Below are 15,733 nucleotides of genomic sequence, written 5' to 3' on the forward strand. Positions count from 1 at the left end.
TACATCATTAGTTGAACCGTAGCAGCAGTCCTGATTCGGAATAGTATTTGCATGTAATGAATAAAATGACTTTAATTTCTCCCTGAGAGTCACCGTCTCGCCACCCTTTAAAGTCACAGGAGGATATCTGAAAAGTCAGGGCTGCAATAGATGCATATGTGCGTATGCTAACTAGTTGCCCACAATATGAATATGAAATGTGTCTGGTTCACAGGACCAATCTGGTCCTCTGGTGCCAAGTATAACGTGAAGGAATTTCTCAACTTAACAATTGACAGAACATATGACACCTGTTGTGTCACAGGACTGTAAGAACACCAAGGTCATCCATTCAACCTTAGATTACAAAATGTAGACAAAGTTCGGTATGCAAAATTTATTGCGTAACCCCCTTGTAAATACTGGGTAGATTTGTATGACATTTGAAGAAGGATCGATTTATCTTTGAGCTCAAGAGATCATGAAGCATTAGACTAGAGGCTCACTGCAGATACAGTAAGAATGATCACAAGGTAGAAAATGGCTCTGCAAACCTGGAAGTCTCCTGTTGATGTATTACTGTTATTCGGTGTGTTAATTATGCAATTTATCATGCCACTGAGTAATCTTTTTACAAGTAACTTGCCTCGAGAGAAATTAAGCCATGCAAAGTGTATTCATAAATCTCGACCACTGAGAAAAAGAAGCTATGGGATCCAAGGGCATATTAAAAACGTATTAGAAATGTCAGCGCTATGCCACAGCAGCATTGATTATTTGGTCTTTGCCAATTCTTTCCTTACGGGCCTCTAAGTATCCCTTGGTTGGTTTTGAAGAGAATGGCCCAACCACACAAGCTAAGAAAATGAACAGAGCGCCTGTTCTGATGGAAATCTCAGAGTACAGTCAGAGAGACCCCATTATGATGTGTCAGCCATCTGGATTACCCAGAGCCATATAAAGAGAGAGTTGCGACAACCTGGGTACAGAAAATTCGGTTTGTGACGTGGTTCGTGTAACTTCAAGTAGTTCAAATCCTATTCAAATAGTTCCCGGAAGCGATTTTGACTGTTCGTTAGAATCTTAAAATAACCGTCTTTTACTGTCTGTTAACGAGTGTTCGATCCTAACTTCCGGGAACTATTGTTGAGAAAATATGGAACATTAGCGTCAATGGAGTTGTCGCAACTCTCTCTTTATATGGCTCTGGGATTACCTAATTATCACAGAGCGCAAGGAAAGTGGAACTAATGAGCGAGATCGGCTTGTTTCGGTGCACATTCTGCAAAAGCATCCCATCACTGTGAGCTCTTGAATCCCAGTCTGTGTGTTTTGGTCTGATGGTAGACGGCTCTTTTGGCAAGTCAAGTCTGCTTTTATGGTCATGCATGTGTCATACAGGGGGAGGCCATTTCCTAAGCCCCACAGAGTCACATACAACAAAGAATACACAAATGCAATCGTCATCATTTGATTATTTTTTTCAAAAAATTTGACCAGGATGGTGATTCATGCTACGGTTGCATGAAAGGGTGTTTAGGGCAATAGCGCTAATTCTGTTCATACGCAGCTTCATGGAAACGATGGTGTAATGTTTCCTGTCTCCCGTTACAGAGAGGATCAGGACAACCGGATGCTGCCAGCCGTGAAGGACAACAGCGGTAGCCACGGCTCGCCCATCAGCGGCAAGCTGCACGGCCTCTTCTTCAGCTGCAACACCGAGTTCAACACGGGCAAGCCGGCGCAGGACTCGCCGTACGGCCGCTACCGCTTCGAGGTGTCCGCCGAGGAGCTCTTCAACCCCAAGACCAACCTCTACTTCGGGGACTTCTACTGCATGTACACGGCGTACCACTACGTCATCCTGGTCATCGCGCCGGAGGGCTCGGACGGCGACGACTTCTGCAAGCAGCGGCTGCCGGCGCTCGACCTCGCCGACAACCGCTTCCTGACGTGCACGGAGGGCGAGGACGGGCGGCTGGCCTTCCACCACGCGCAGGACGTCATCCTGGAGATCGTCTACACGGAGGCCGTGGACCTGGCGCAGGGCCTCTTGGCCGAGATCAGCGGCCACCAGCTCATGAGCATGTCCACCGTCAACGCCAAGAAGGACCCCAGCTGCAAGACCTGCAACATCAGCGTGGGACGCTAAACCCAAACACACACACACACACACAAACACACACACACATACCCCAACTGAGACTCCGACGCACTCCAACTCTATCCTACCTATCTCTCTCTTCTGTTACCTAACCTTGCACCCATTAAAATTCAAACACCCCAGTGACCCTAGCGCCACCCTTTTGTGCCTCTTCACCCAACAACAGCATTGTAAGAGGAGGAGTTATATAGTTACTCTACATAACGCCACATCAAATAGTCCCCATTGTCTAGGCGTAGGTTATTATCTATGCCGAACATTGGAGTGGGTGGCTGAAAAAGCCCTCCAATTCCCTCAATATCAACCCACTTCTCTTCACACCAAACACCACTACAGTGTAGAGACATATCAGTGCCCCAGTTGCCAAGAAGGACCCTAGCAGCCAGTCATAGTCAAAATCAGCTTGGAACTGTCACCGGCGGGCGTTGTACTGCGTCTGTTTTGTACCGAGTCTCTAGATGTAATATGAATTTATCAACATCAGACACTGATCCATGAGTACCCATTGACCCTCTGTCCCCCTGACTTCCAGACTTCCCTACTTGGCCATAGTCTCCCCTCCATGGTCTAACCATTTAACACCACACTCAAGAATGCTATAACTGGCATGCATTCACAGCTCTTTACCAAATGCTATCGTTTCTTCTGACTGACCAGCTCGATTCTGTCTCCTCTGTCTGTTTTCCTCTCTTAAGGTTAGACAAGGTTAATGTCTTGGTCCTATTTTTCTATCTGCGTCAGCAGGTCGTTTATAAAGTCCCCGTCAATCGAAGATTGACTACTAATGACCCTAAATCTCTTAACTGGCCGTAACGCTTACAACAACTTTCAATACCCCTGCCCATCCACTGCCTGTTTAGAGCACTGGATTGTAAAGGTGTTGCCAAAGGTGAAAAATACCCACAGTAAACAGGGGAAAAAATTGACATAAAGACAAAACACCATCAACCTGCTGTAGATGAACAAAGGTATCCGATTCTACCAGGCATTTCAAACCTTTGTTAACATCTAGTCATCATCAACAAAAGACTAATTGCTGGATAACGTGTTTAAAAAAAGCATGATAGGTTTGTACCTGCAGCATGAAAATTAAATCTTGAGAAACGTTTTTTAACGTGCACATCCACATTATTTGTCGTTCATCCGTTTTTTTCATGTTATTTATTCTAACTGGCAGAAGCCAAGCAGTGTACTGTGTTATAAAACAAAAATAGACACGAGAAGAAGATAATAAATACAAAAATATTTATTTTTTAACTGTATAGAAAATAGAAGCAAACCAGAAGTGCACAATACCAAAACAAAAGAGCTTTCACAATGGAACGGAAAATAAATAAATATGTATATATTAACAAATTCAGAAACAACGTGCACTAAAAGCTAACATTCAGCTTAGTTTTTCCGTTGTCACAGAGGATGTGTACACGCAAATCCAGTCTGGGACGAAAATACCACACATACATATAAATACATATATATTTCCATATCTGATTGTAGCACAAGTCAACAGTTTTACGTTGGTTGGCATGCAAAAAAATACAAAAATGAGATTGTAACAGTTGGCAGCAGTGGAGCCTGTTGGAGAAAGGAATTGTAGGGTGTGGAATTTCAGAAGGAAAAAGTTACTTGAGCAGAATTGCACTTAACAGTGTTGGAGCAGCGATCACCATAGATACAACTCATATGGTAAGAGAATCAAAAGAATCCTTTCACACATAGGGATAGTACTTGCAGAGGAGGTTTTGTTTAATATGCAGTAAATTACGTTGGTTTTTGTTGCATTTATTGTTTGTGCACTTTCGCAAACTTGACAGATAAGTACCAAATGTCTCTGTGTTTAGTGTAGTGCTTTTCTATCATACAGGGAGTAAACGTTCTCAAACATGCCTACTGTATTTTCCTGTCTCTCCTTTTATTATTTGCCATTGCAAGTTTGCAAGGTTAATGACAGCAGAACTTAGCACTTATACCGAGTCCTTGTTGTGTCTTAGCTGCATAGTATTCTGTAATTGGTCATTATCTCAATGAATATAAACTCAGTTTAACATATTACGGACTGAATTTCACAGTATCTTCTATATCTCTTGTATTTATGCACTTAGCATCTTAAAATCCCTCAATTTACCTACAACGCTAGCTTTCGTTTTTGCATAACATCAGTCATTCATTTATATGACATCTGAATATTCATGACAAGAAAACACTAATAATTTGTTCAGACAGATCAGCAATGTCATTTGCCATTGAATCTTCCCACTGTGGCATATAGCTATTTGAAAGAATACCTTGAATTGGTCAATAATTACAAAACTTCCTTGTACAATCGCAAGTCCTGTGGAAAAATTGCATATGGTTTGGCTTTGGTTTGAAATCCAGATCTGAAGTAAAGTGCCATATTTTTCGAGATGGAGGTAACCTATTTTTTGTTTTATTTTTGTAAAAGAAACATTTTAATGTCCGACAGTTTCCACTGTGTTTGGGATACATTTGGTCTTAGACCTTGATGATATATATAGTGACACTTCAGAACATACGGCATAGAACAGTTCTGTAGGTTGCATCTTTGTCTACGCCCTCAGAAGGCCAGTTCATCTCACATAAAACCCCCCTCGTTTCTGGTACTGTGTCAAAGTTCACCAATAAAATAAAACTGTACAATAAAGTGCATTGAAGTGTCATAATGGCACAAACATGTAAAATACAAAAAGAACAACAACAAAAAATATTTTGGTCCAACCACTGAGTTCATTCAATTTGTACTTAGAAAGTACTTACTATAAAAAGAGAGAGAGAGAGAGAAAGAGAGGCAGGGAAAAAAAGAGAGGAGAGAGAAATTCCCTCACACTGTCTTTGTGGTTTCCTGTTTGCTCAGCAGAACCTCCAGCAAGCGCAGCTTGGCTTTGAGGGTCTTGTACTCCTGGTACTCCTCAGCCAAAGGAACGCGGTCCTCTTTCTGCGGCGTCCTATTGGAAAGACACATAAGCATACTTAAACACACACATGAAACTAATGTACGACTAACAAAACAGAGAGATCACAAACCATAAGAAATGAGATCACAACTGTAAGAAAATGCGATGTAACCCCTGTGTTGCCTTACTACTGAGCTAGTTTTGTACATGTTATGAATAGTTGAGGAATGGAAAATAAAAATAAAAAAAAACTATTCTTTTGTTGTTGTTTATCAATGCGTCTGCAGACATGTTGATGTATAGTCGTTAGCGTTACTCTTTCTTCATGGCTTCCTCCTTTTTCCTGATCTGTTTCTTTTGTGTACCGCTGAGTAGCCATGCAATCGAGCAAAATAGACTTTTGTTTGTTTCTGAATTTGTTTTTCTTTTTGTTTTATGGTGGATCTTTGTCTTGACTGTTTGTTCTCTTTTTCCTCCTGTTCACGTTTGTTTGTTTGTTTTGAAAAGCCAAAAGTTAACATATACTGCTCATTAAAAGATGTGTTTAAACCCAAACGCTGTGTGGCCGTCCATGTATTTTGCCTCTGAAGTCCATACCTTCCCATCTGTCGACTGAAATTGTCCTCAAACTCGCGAAGGGCCTTTCTTCGTCTCCTCTTCTCTACTCGCGTTTCCCGCAGACACGCAAGAAGTTCCGACCTGCAACACACACACACACACATAGAAACACATTAAACCATTGTAATGAAACCATAAACTGCACTTTCATTCGTGCAGAGTCTTAAATTGTGAAGTTAATTTGGTTTACCCGATATTGTTAGCATTTAATAGTTATATACAGTGTGCTGCTGTAAAGCTTTCGATTAATTAACACACATTAACAAGATCTCTGGGTTTGTTGTAGATATTGTGCACAATACAAATTTAATTCTGACCACATCAATATTAATGTCAAGTCTAACATCTCACAAAAGATGCGCATTCTTGTTCAGCTTTGGGGGCTCGGTCTCCTGATCGTACCTGGAGGCCTCGTGCAGGTTTGCCATGGTTACAGGCGGTCGGGGAGTAGTATGCCGTATAGCTTTGACCTCGTCTATTGGAGAGACGAAGGTCGGGTCACTGTCCCCCTCTTCCTCAGTGCTCACGGGCCCCGCTGGCCTGCAGGGCTCTGTTGGCTCCTCCGTCACACAGTCTTCGTCAGACCCCTCCTCTTCCTCCTGCACATAGAACATGGGCGCAAGCTGAGCCAACACCTGCCACACACCCACAAGCTTTAGGTGAGTTTGTGTGTGTGTGTGTCTGTGTGTGGGGGTGGGTGTTGGCTCAAAACAGTTGCTGAAAATATGCTGGTGTGGTATGTAAGGAAAGATGTCAAGAGAAGCCACCAGAAGGAACTAACCTGTGTGTGTTTGTGTATGAGAAAAATAGACATACGTGTGGTGGTATTCATCTGCTTTATATATCAACATATGTTTATATGATTAGCAAGCATATTTGTCAGTATCTCAGTAACTTTTCTAGTATGTCTGGTTTCATTTAAATAGGTGTGTGCAAGCTTCAGTGCCTTTATACTGTGATTGAATTAGTGCATATGTGCTTTTGAGGGTGTAGAACTCAAGGTGAACACGAGTATCCTGTCTCTGTTCACCGCCATGATGTGTGCGTGAGATATCTCCTCTGTGGAAACACTGGCTACCTGTCTGGTGATCTTTGGTACGATATTAGCACAGGCTCAGTGGCAGAGCTGGCGCTGGCATAAAGCATGGCAGCGAGCGAGCGAGCGAGTGGGCACTCACGATGGTGGTGATGGGCGAGGACGCACACAGGAGGCGCTTCACCATCTGGTAGCGGTCGTATAACGGCTTGACCAGGTTTTTGTCCTGCTTCGTGCCCTGTGAGCAGAGAGGAGAGATGGCACCATGTCACCGAAGCTCAATCCAAGGCATGCCAAGGACAGAAATATCACGGACATATTTTAAAGTCATTTGAAGTATTCTTTAGTATTCTTCAGTTCAGTACAATGTTGCTTTCTTAAAGAGCTGTGGCCAATTCACACTGTGTCAAGGTAACCCAAAGGAAGGAACCTTGAGGAGAAGGGGTCATGACCCCATGTCAGTATTAAAAGTCTAGATTGGGCCTAGTCCTGAGGTGGTGTGAAACCACCAGATCAGATTTCTTCTCGACACCTCTACACCAAACACCTCTCACCAATAGGTGCCAAGTATAAATTACAAATTCATGACATGGGTGTCCTTGTAAACGGTGATATGGTGACTTACAGGGCGGCCGTGTAGGCTCTCAAAGTACAGCAAACACTTCTGCAGGGTCATCTTCTCCAGGGCCATCTGCCCGTATGTCATCTCCTGCAGACAAGAGAAATATGCTTTTTGGATAGCGGTCGAACACCTCACGCGGAGGAGCGCACGAGCACACGATTAAGAGGCAGGTGCTAGCTGCTGATAATAATCAGATACCGCACACCTCTACACACACACACACACACACACACACACACACACACACACACACACATAGAGAGAGAGTGCCATGGCAACGCGTCAACGCAGAGGCGAACCAAACAGACGGTGGCCACAGATGGCCGTGCGGCGCTTGGTTGCTCGCTTACCAACATGTTCTCCGGGAGGCCGAGGGTTTGGCGCTTCTCCTTGAGTCGCCTGAGCAGCGACTCCACCGTCTCCTCCAGAGTTGGTCTGTGCTGCTGCTGCTGGTTCAGCTGCTGCTGAGTCTGCGGCTCCCCCTGGTGGTGATGAGTGGACCTGCCACTGCCGCCGCCATTGCTGTCCTCCCCCGGGTCCACCAGCTCCTCCACCGACTGCTTCAAACGCAGCTCTGAGGATGACGTCAACATCACAGTGTGACTGCGCTGAACAATGAACTTGATATTCAGGTGGCATCTCTAATTAAAGGTTGGGTACGGAATTAGCAAAACGGACGGCAGAGTTTGAACATATACAACCTCAAGTCCCGCCCTCCATGCACGAGCGACAATTCAAATGCGCAGCGCGAGAGCGAGCCAGGCTAAATGAAATGCCATCCTGGCGTCTACAGCACTATGAGCTCTAGACTAGTCTCCATACAATCACTCACATCAACTTCCCCAATTACATTCTTTAGGCTATTCACCTCCAAAGGGTTGTAGTACATATGGTTCAGTAGCCATAGGTGTGTAGCCTATATTTGAACAGAATCTGGTTTGTTCTTACCAGGGCGATTATCTCCTGAAATATCCGAGTTTAGTGCTGCCCCGTTGGTTCGCCTATTCCACCGTAGCTCCAAGCTGTTAAGTTTCGATTTCATGTTTACAGCACTCTTCGTGTCATGGTAAAATGTAATTTTTGCTACATAACTTATTTATTGCGTGGGTGATTGAGTTTCCGTAGGTATCCGCTGCCTTAGTTAGTTTGTATAGAAATGAAGTGACACAACAAGAGGGGAACATGGACGTGCAGCAGCAGGCAGTTGGTTTCGTTTCAGCACTGACTCGCGGTCACCAGCTTTCGAAAGGGTCGCGCGCGGTGGGGAGGGGGAGTAGGAAGAGGAGTAAGACGTTAGATTGACGATCGAGCTGTGAAATGATGGTATGGGGTGAGGAATTCTATTGGCTGGAGTTTTTCGAGCCCTGCCCGTTCCGCAGATGATTGACGTGTTTAATTTCCATTTCAGTGCTTCCAACTTAGTGGCTATAAGTGGGTTAGGAATAGGATTTCAAGTGATTTTGCAAAAATGGCCAAAAAAGCTCATTCCATACCCTACCTTTAATTGCTCCTGCCTGCTGCTGTCTTCTTTGTCATCACTGCATGTCTGTGGTTAAGTTTGGTTTAGCTATAGGCTACCTGTTTAATAAATGTAGAGTAGCTACAGTATAAGGAAAGTTTCACGTTCATGTTTCATAAAATGTGTTTAAATGCCATTTCATAGACTACATTTTATAATTCAGATTGATTCAATTCAGAAATTCAGATTCTGGTCATGTCGCCAGGTTGTTGGGATTGTGAGTTAGTTGGCTTGTTCAAATTTAAGGGTAGCCTACTACGCCCAAGGCTGATAGAACTATAAAGGGATTTTACACAGTTAATACCTCTTTTTCACTTAGCAGACATTTTTTTTACAGTTAAACAGTATTATAACGGATATTATTATATATTTGTGCACAAGGGCAGGCAGTTTGACGCCTATTTCCAATACCATTCTGTAATTTCATCAGAACTATCCAACAGCAAAAGCGGCAGGTCACTGAATTAGAATTGTTGAACTCAGCAACAAAAAAAACTGCCAAGCCTTCTGAAATGAAAGCCACATATTTTCAATAACAAACTAAGTGGGCTATTTGAGTTTCTGGGAAAAACAAAGGTGTGGTGGAAACTATGTGAGCTGTCATTGTTCTGTGATATTGTGCAGATGGAGGAAGCCGTGCTCTTCTGGGGCTTGCTGGAGCCGACTCCTCCAGTGGTCCAGTGGAGCTCTAAGTGAAGCTCACCTTTCAGCTGCTTGCGCGTCTTAGCCAGTTCACTCATCAGCCGGAAGATCTCTGGGTTGGCTGATTTGTCGTTGTGTGAGGGCTACGGTAAGAGAGAAAAAAAGACAGAAAGAAAGAAAGAGAGAGAGATAACAGAGAAACAGTAGCACAGGGGGAGCCAAAGAAAGAGGGATACAGGGAGATTCAGAAGGAGAGGAACAGGGAGACAGAGAGAGGGAGAGTTGACAGACACAATGGTACAGTAGAGAGAAAGAGTGAGAGAAACAGAGAGGGAGAGAGAAAATAATGAGGATCAGAAGTTGCGGGTTTCAACACCAAACTGCCAAAACGGAGATGAATGTCTTGGCCTGATTTAAGCCTGCATTTATAATCAGTATTTCAGGAAACATGCCAATGAATCTAACCCTGATTCCTATCAACTGAAGTCTGGGTGTTATCAAAAACGCCAAAGTATAGGTCTACGGTAAGCCACATGTATTTGTGGTGTACTGGGAATGGAACCTGTGGTGAACTAAGATAGTATGAACTGAGCAAGTGAGAGATGAAACCATCTTTAAATGCCCTTTTGGTTATGGTTAAGGGCCTATTTTCTGAACCACTAACAAGAATGTCAATGTCTCTTTAAACCAAGTCTCTTTTCAGTTATTATAGTCAGGAAGGATCAATTAGGAAATTCATTTGACAGGTCATCCTCTCTTCTCTCTGTTCTCTCTGTTCCGAATTGGGTGGCAAACCCAACAAACCCAACTAGAGCACCATCACCTTTAAGAAGGGCATTTTAGAGATGACCACAGATCACAGATGACCGGTGTAAACATCCATCTGAATTTCACATGTACAGTATGTTTGCAGGGATGGCCTCTGAAAGAACATTAGTCTGCTTCGGCTCTTGAGTGAGTACAAATCGAATAATATTACTAATAAAGTGCATGCTATGCAAGGAAACGTGTGTGTGTGTGTGTGTGTGTGTGTGTGTGTGTGTGTGTGTGTGTGTGTGTGTGTGTGTGTGTGTGTGTGTGTGTCATCCGGTGCTAGCATTTCATTTTAAGTGAACAGGCATGATGGATTTGTTGTAGAAATTTGTGTAATTTCTCCACTATCACTTGTAATCAGAGGACATATTCCTTACAAGCACGACATCAATAAAAACATACTAATACAGACATTTTGTGTTAACATTATGCTTAACCAAACTTGTGGGCTTCTATCTGTCCAGGAACTGGACAGGGAAATTAGGTCTTTGACGTCAGCCATCTCAGTCCATTTGTTAAAGAGCAGGGGACAGTCCAGACAGCCTGACATCAGCGCTTCCTAAATGCGAGACAGAACCTCATAACGAGCAGCTAAAACAAGGTCCTCTTGCTTCTCCCCGCTGTCTTGAAATATTATTAATTACTGCAGTGATAAGTTTTATAGACCTGACTCATAACTTACTGGTGCCAACAGGCCCATTCCGGTTCTAAGTGGCTGGCAAAGTTTCAGGGAAACTTCTAGAACTTTCTAGAACTACAAGAAACGCTTTTACAGTGTATCATATTTGCATGATACATAACTAGACGATATCTGCATACAGTCTTGTTCACAACACTGCAACAATGGTCCATGAGCATGATCATCTACATTCCAGTCTCTGCAAATTAGAGAAGGACTTATGCACTTATATGCATGCAGTTTCTAGCCTGGGTGTTCCCATGCTGTCTTGCGAGTGATTTGATTCACGCTGCTAAGGCAGCCTGGAAACTAGCGCCCTAATTTTTGCCTCAGATAGGGGACCAATCACAGAACAGGGGGGAAAGCAAGACGATGATGAGCTATGCACAGACGCATTTGATAGACATCCGTGGTGCCCAATAAACGGATCTGGGCATTTTTTCAAATACGAGAAAAATAACGTTTGGTTCCCAGACAACGTCTCAATGAGAAGTGGTGGTGCTAGCCAGGCTATGCCGTTTCAGTGTAGTTTCTCTGGGATAGTCAGTTGATAGTAGCCTGGGTGAACCAAGATTAGCCTGTTTGAATTTTAATTTGCTCAGCAGGTCAGTCTGGAAAGGATCCCATTGACGTCCATTTCCGAACTTTCCAGTTTACAACTTTCCAGGGACATAACCAGCAGTTAAATTAAACTTAAATTGGTGCAATAAACTCCAACCAAATCGTTTCAGTGCAGCAAGCGCATCTTTTTTTGTAAACAAAGGTTTTAAATGCAGTTGTTTACTCAATTCTAAAGTAATAACGTGTTCCTGGGTTTTTGGTGATTTGGGAACGGATGTCAGTGGGCTCCTTTCCAGACTGAAGTGCAGAGCTAATTAAAATCTGCTAACGGGTTCTCTTGGGTTTACCCAGGCTGAGTTGATATTGATGAATATAAAAACTGAAGGGTGAGCATATTTTTTAAGGGAAGAAGCCAAGTTGTGCGTTCTAAAGAGATCAGATAACCACAAGTCAGTTGGTGCTTAGAGTGCTTAGTGCAACTAAAGGCAAGTGAGGAAGCATTTGGTAGGAGTGAGAGTGCATGTATAACAGTAGAAATCTTAGTGTCTGAAAGATCAAAGGCTGTGTCTGAAACATCACAGTAGGGGGGCGGAGACAGCGGTCCCCTTAACTGGCCTCTGCAGAATTAATCCTGCATTGATTAGAACACAAGAGACCCATGTTGCTACGGAAGTCCTCCCCAATTACAGTGACCGCAGTCTTGTCACAAACACACACTGTGAATGTCAGTGACTGTATAAACAAGTTATTGGTGTAAGCACAGTATGGGGCGCTACGTATTGAGAACATAAATAATCCGTCATGAATGAAGACGGGGGTGCTGCTGAGGAGACACATCATGGCTACCTTGTAGTTCATCTCTTGCTCGAAGCGCTCCTCGAAGCGGCGGATCTTCCTCTTGAGCGCCTGGATGTGTTTGGTGAGGAGGAGGATGGAGGGCACGTCCTTCGCCGGCTCCTCCGCCTCTGTCCTCGCCAGGCCCCGCGCCCTGAGAGAGAGAGAGAGACGTGGCACCGTTAGGGCAAAGCTGCCTCCAGCATGACGGGCACAGATATGGGCATGAGGTGTCACGACACACTCTCGGTGAACACATAGACACACTGGCACATAAAGTTGTGTTTGTTATGTTGTTTATGTGGCGCACATATTCACTCCAAGGAGTCATCATGGACACTCTCCAACACATAAACACTTCATACCCGAGAGAAATAAACAGAATTCCAATCACCCAACAAAAGCTTGCATACTTAGGCCTACTCTATCTCTCTTTCACTATCACTCTCTCTCTCTCTCCCTCCTCCCTCCCTTTCTCTTTCTCACTCTCTGTCTCTTCCCTTTCTCTTTCTCTATCTCTCTCTCCCAGACTCGGATGCATATACAGTCTTGCTCTGTCTGTCCTCCACACACACACACACACACACACACACACACACACACACACACACACACACACACACACACTCACAACAAACACAGGACGTGGCCGTGCAGCAGGGCCCATAACTCAGGCCTGTGGCATGGGGGTGATCCTGATGATCACAGTAATTAGTCCAGAGTGCGGCTAAATGACACGCTGCCCCCTGCACCACTGCAATCTAGCTCAGTAAACTGCCACAGGAGCACACACACTCATTTGCCTTACCCAGGGAGAGTTGTACGCACCTGTGTGTGTGTGTGTGTGTGTGTGTGTGTGTGTGTGTGTGTGTGTTTGTGTGTGCCAAGATCAAGAGAAAGTGATGCTTCAGTATTGGTGAATGCACTGCAACAGAGTTCAAATGAGTGTGTGCGTGTGTGTGTGTATGTTTGTGCCAAGTTCAAGAGAAAGTGACGCTTACTGGTGAATACACTGCAACAGTGTTCAAATGTGTGTGTGTGTCTGTGTGTTTGTGCGTCTGTGTGAATGCACTTACAGTGTTGATGTTAAAATGAGAGTGTGTGTGTGTGTGTGACTAACATGATTAGATGCTGAGAGCAGGGTGGCGAGGGGGCCATCTCTGGGTCACTGTTGAAGCGCTGACTCTGGGTGAGGCTGGGGCACCGTGGCGATGGGAGAGGGCTGTTGCCGTCGGTGATGTGATGGAGCAGTCGACTGGGGCCTGGACTCTGCTGCTGGTCCACATAACCGCCCTCCGCCTGGGGGCTTCTGAACAGGGACTGGGGCTCTGGAAACACACACACACACACACACACACACACACACACACACACACACACACACACACACACACACACACACACACACACACGCACGCACACACACACACACACACATTAGGAAGGGGTACTGTACAATGTCCTACTTAGACCACATATAATACAGCATCTTAGACAAATACAGCTTATATATCCTACACATTCACATATTGTATACAAACATCTGGACAGGCAAGCATGTGCACTCACACACATGCCTACACTCTACGTTATATAATTATGCACACAGACAAATTACATACACTTAGTTAATCATATACATACATCCACTGTTAACAAGATTGTATACATGAGATTACTTTGCAGAAACACTTGCTTTCTTCTGTATTTTCAACTGTAAGGAACATCAGTTCATGTCATAACCCACTTTTTGTTTGTTACTTTACATCATTATTCCCCCAGTAGAGAGACAGAAAGGACCACATAACAAAAAAAAACGCTAGCTCGTGAGCCTCCATAACAATAACAAACTCTAAAAATGAACACATAGCCATCCATGTCTGTCCACATAAAGCATGAGTCGTGCTGATTGCTAGCTTTGTCCGTTTCATAACATGTGAGGTCAACAACGCCGTCACTACCCAGGAGGCCAGAATAGCTTTCTCATTCACCTTAATTAAAAATAGAGGCAGGCGAATGGCGGGAGCGTGCACTGAAGACAGTGGCGAGGTGGAAGGAGATCGAGTAGGAGTGGAGCATAGACGGAGTGGAGTCGTGCCGGAACATTCCTCACGAGCTAGGCTACCTGTTGCGGTGAGCTGACCAGCTTGTTGTGTGTGTTATTATGTACTGTAAAGCACTTTGTGATTTTATCTGTTAAAAGCGCTATACGAATAAAATACTTACTTACTTACTTATTAGGCCTACTTACGTTTTTAACAAATTATTCTTTATTTTATCAGGTTTGCCCCATGAAGATCTCACCTTTCAAGGGAGCCGCCTGCTCTGCCCTAAGACATACATAATGCATTTAGCATTTAATTACAGCTTTGCCTTGTTAATGAATTCAAAAGCAGCAGGACTTTCAAGGACTGTCTTAGATTGTTGAATAAAGGCCTTTGCAAGCTAACCGTAAGCTGAAGGTACTGCTTATATCAGTGGATAACTACATCAGTGTTTACATCTTGCAAAGAAACAAGCAGTTAATCTTATTTTCACTGACAAGTTTACACATATACTAGATTCAGATCTAAAGATAGCTAAATAATGTATCAGCTATAATCTTATGAAAAGCTGAACAGACAGCAACTCAAATTTAGAGGAGATTATTGTTGTGCAGGGACTCATTGTTGCAATTGAATCCAGCATACTGTATAATACTAAAAAAATACATCATATCTACGCTAATGAGTAAAAACATGTTGTGTGTTAGCAACCCGAAGCATCTGTACTGTATGAGGGAAGGAGGCAGTACTCCTTTAAGGGACCATGCCTAGTCTCTGAAATGAGATGCAAGGCTTTGAGAATGGGAGTGAGATGTGAGTGTTTGTGTTTGTCATATGGTAGCGCCCTCAACAGTCTGTCTGCTTTCTGGCTGAGATGTTTCACTGGCAGACGCGCGAGTGAGAGGCATTAGCGGAGAAACAGCGAAGACAAAAGAGCGCCGAGGTGAGAGATGAGAGAGACGAGCTGGAGTCAAGAAACAGATGACATGGAGGATGGATAAGTAAACATGAAGGAGGAACAAGAAGGGACAGAAGTATCTCTTCATGTCTGTCTATCTTAATATCTTCATCAACTTCTCTAGAGAAACTCAGAGAAACAAAGATAGTGGGAAGAGAGAGGGAGGAGTGGAGAGAGAGAGATGAATGGAGAGAAAGGGATGAATGGAGATAGAGAGGGATGAGGGGAGAGAAATAGAGAAAAGACTAGGGAGAATGTTATTAGTGGAGGTGAGACAGGATATGACACGTACAGAACAGATACGGGAGAGGTGCTGGTGACGGTGTGTATCCACAACAGGAGATGGCATTG

The 15,733-nt window shown here is 43.9% G+C and overlaps 2 protein-coding genes across 4 annotated transcripts in view; one reads left to right on the forward strand and one right to left on the reverse strand.

The window, feature by feature from the left end:
• Nucleotides 1-3,430, forward strand: part of phyhiplb (phytanoyl-CoA 2-hydroxylase interacting protein-like b) — a 32,106-nt gene extending 28,676 nt beyond the window's left edge. For all 3 annotated transcript variants that reach the window (XM_062526502.1, XM_062526503.1, XM_062526504.1), the window contains exon 5: nucleotides 1,594-3,430. In XM_062526502.1, the coding sequence (XP_062382486.1) occupies nucleotides 1,594-2,131 (538 nt within the window). In that variant the 3' untranslated portion in view covers nucleotides 2,132-3,430. The remainder of the gene's footprint in view (nucleotides 1-1,593) is intronic.
• Nucleotides 3,372-15,733, reverse strand: part of fam13c (family with sequence similarity 13 member C) — a 13,892-nt gene continuing 1,530 nt past the window's right edge. Inside the window, exons 2-10 of the mRNA XM_062525714.1 lie at nucleotides 13,500-13,707; nucleotides 12,392-12,533; nucleotides 9,554-9,635; nucleotides 7,682-7,905; nucleotides 7,335-7,418; nucleotides 6,852-6,947; nucleotides 6,076-6,272; nucleotides 5,653-5,754; nucleotides 3,372-5,106 (exon numbers count right to left, since the gene is read on the reverse strand). Of these exons, the coding sequence (XP_062381698.1) occupies nucleotides 4,983-5,106; nucleotides 5,653-5,754; nucleotides 6,076-6,272; nucleotides 6,852-6,947; nucleotides 7,335-7,418; nucleotides 7,682-7,905; nucleotides 9,554-9,635; nucleotides 12,392-12,533; nucleotides 13,500-13,707 (1,259 nt within the window). The 3' untranslated portion in view covers nucleotides 3,372-4,982. The remainder of the gene's footprint in view (nucleotides 5,107-5,652; nucleotides 5,755-6,075; nucleotides 6,273-6,851; nucleotides 6,948-7,334; nucleotides 7,419-7,681; nucleotides 7,906-9,553; nucleotides 9,636-12,391; nucleotides 12,534-13,499; nucleotides 13,708-15,733) is intronic.

The sequence above is a fragment of the Sardina pilchardus genome, chromosome 22 (assembly GCF_963854185.1).
Source record: "Sardina pilchardus chromosome 22, fSarPil1.1, whole genome shotgun sequence".
In the NCBI taxonomy this organism is placed as follows: Eukaryota; Metazoa; Chordata; class Actinopteri; order Clupeiformes; family Clupeidae; genus Sardina; species Sardina pilchardus.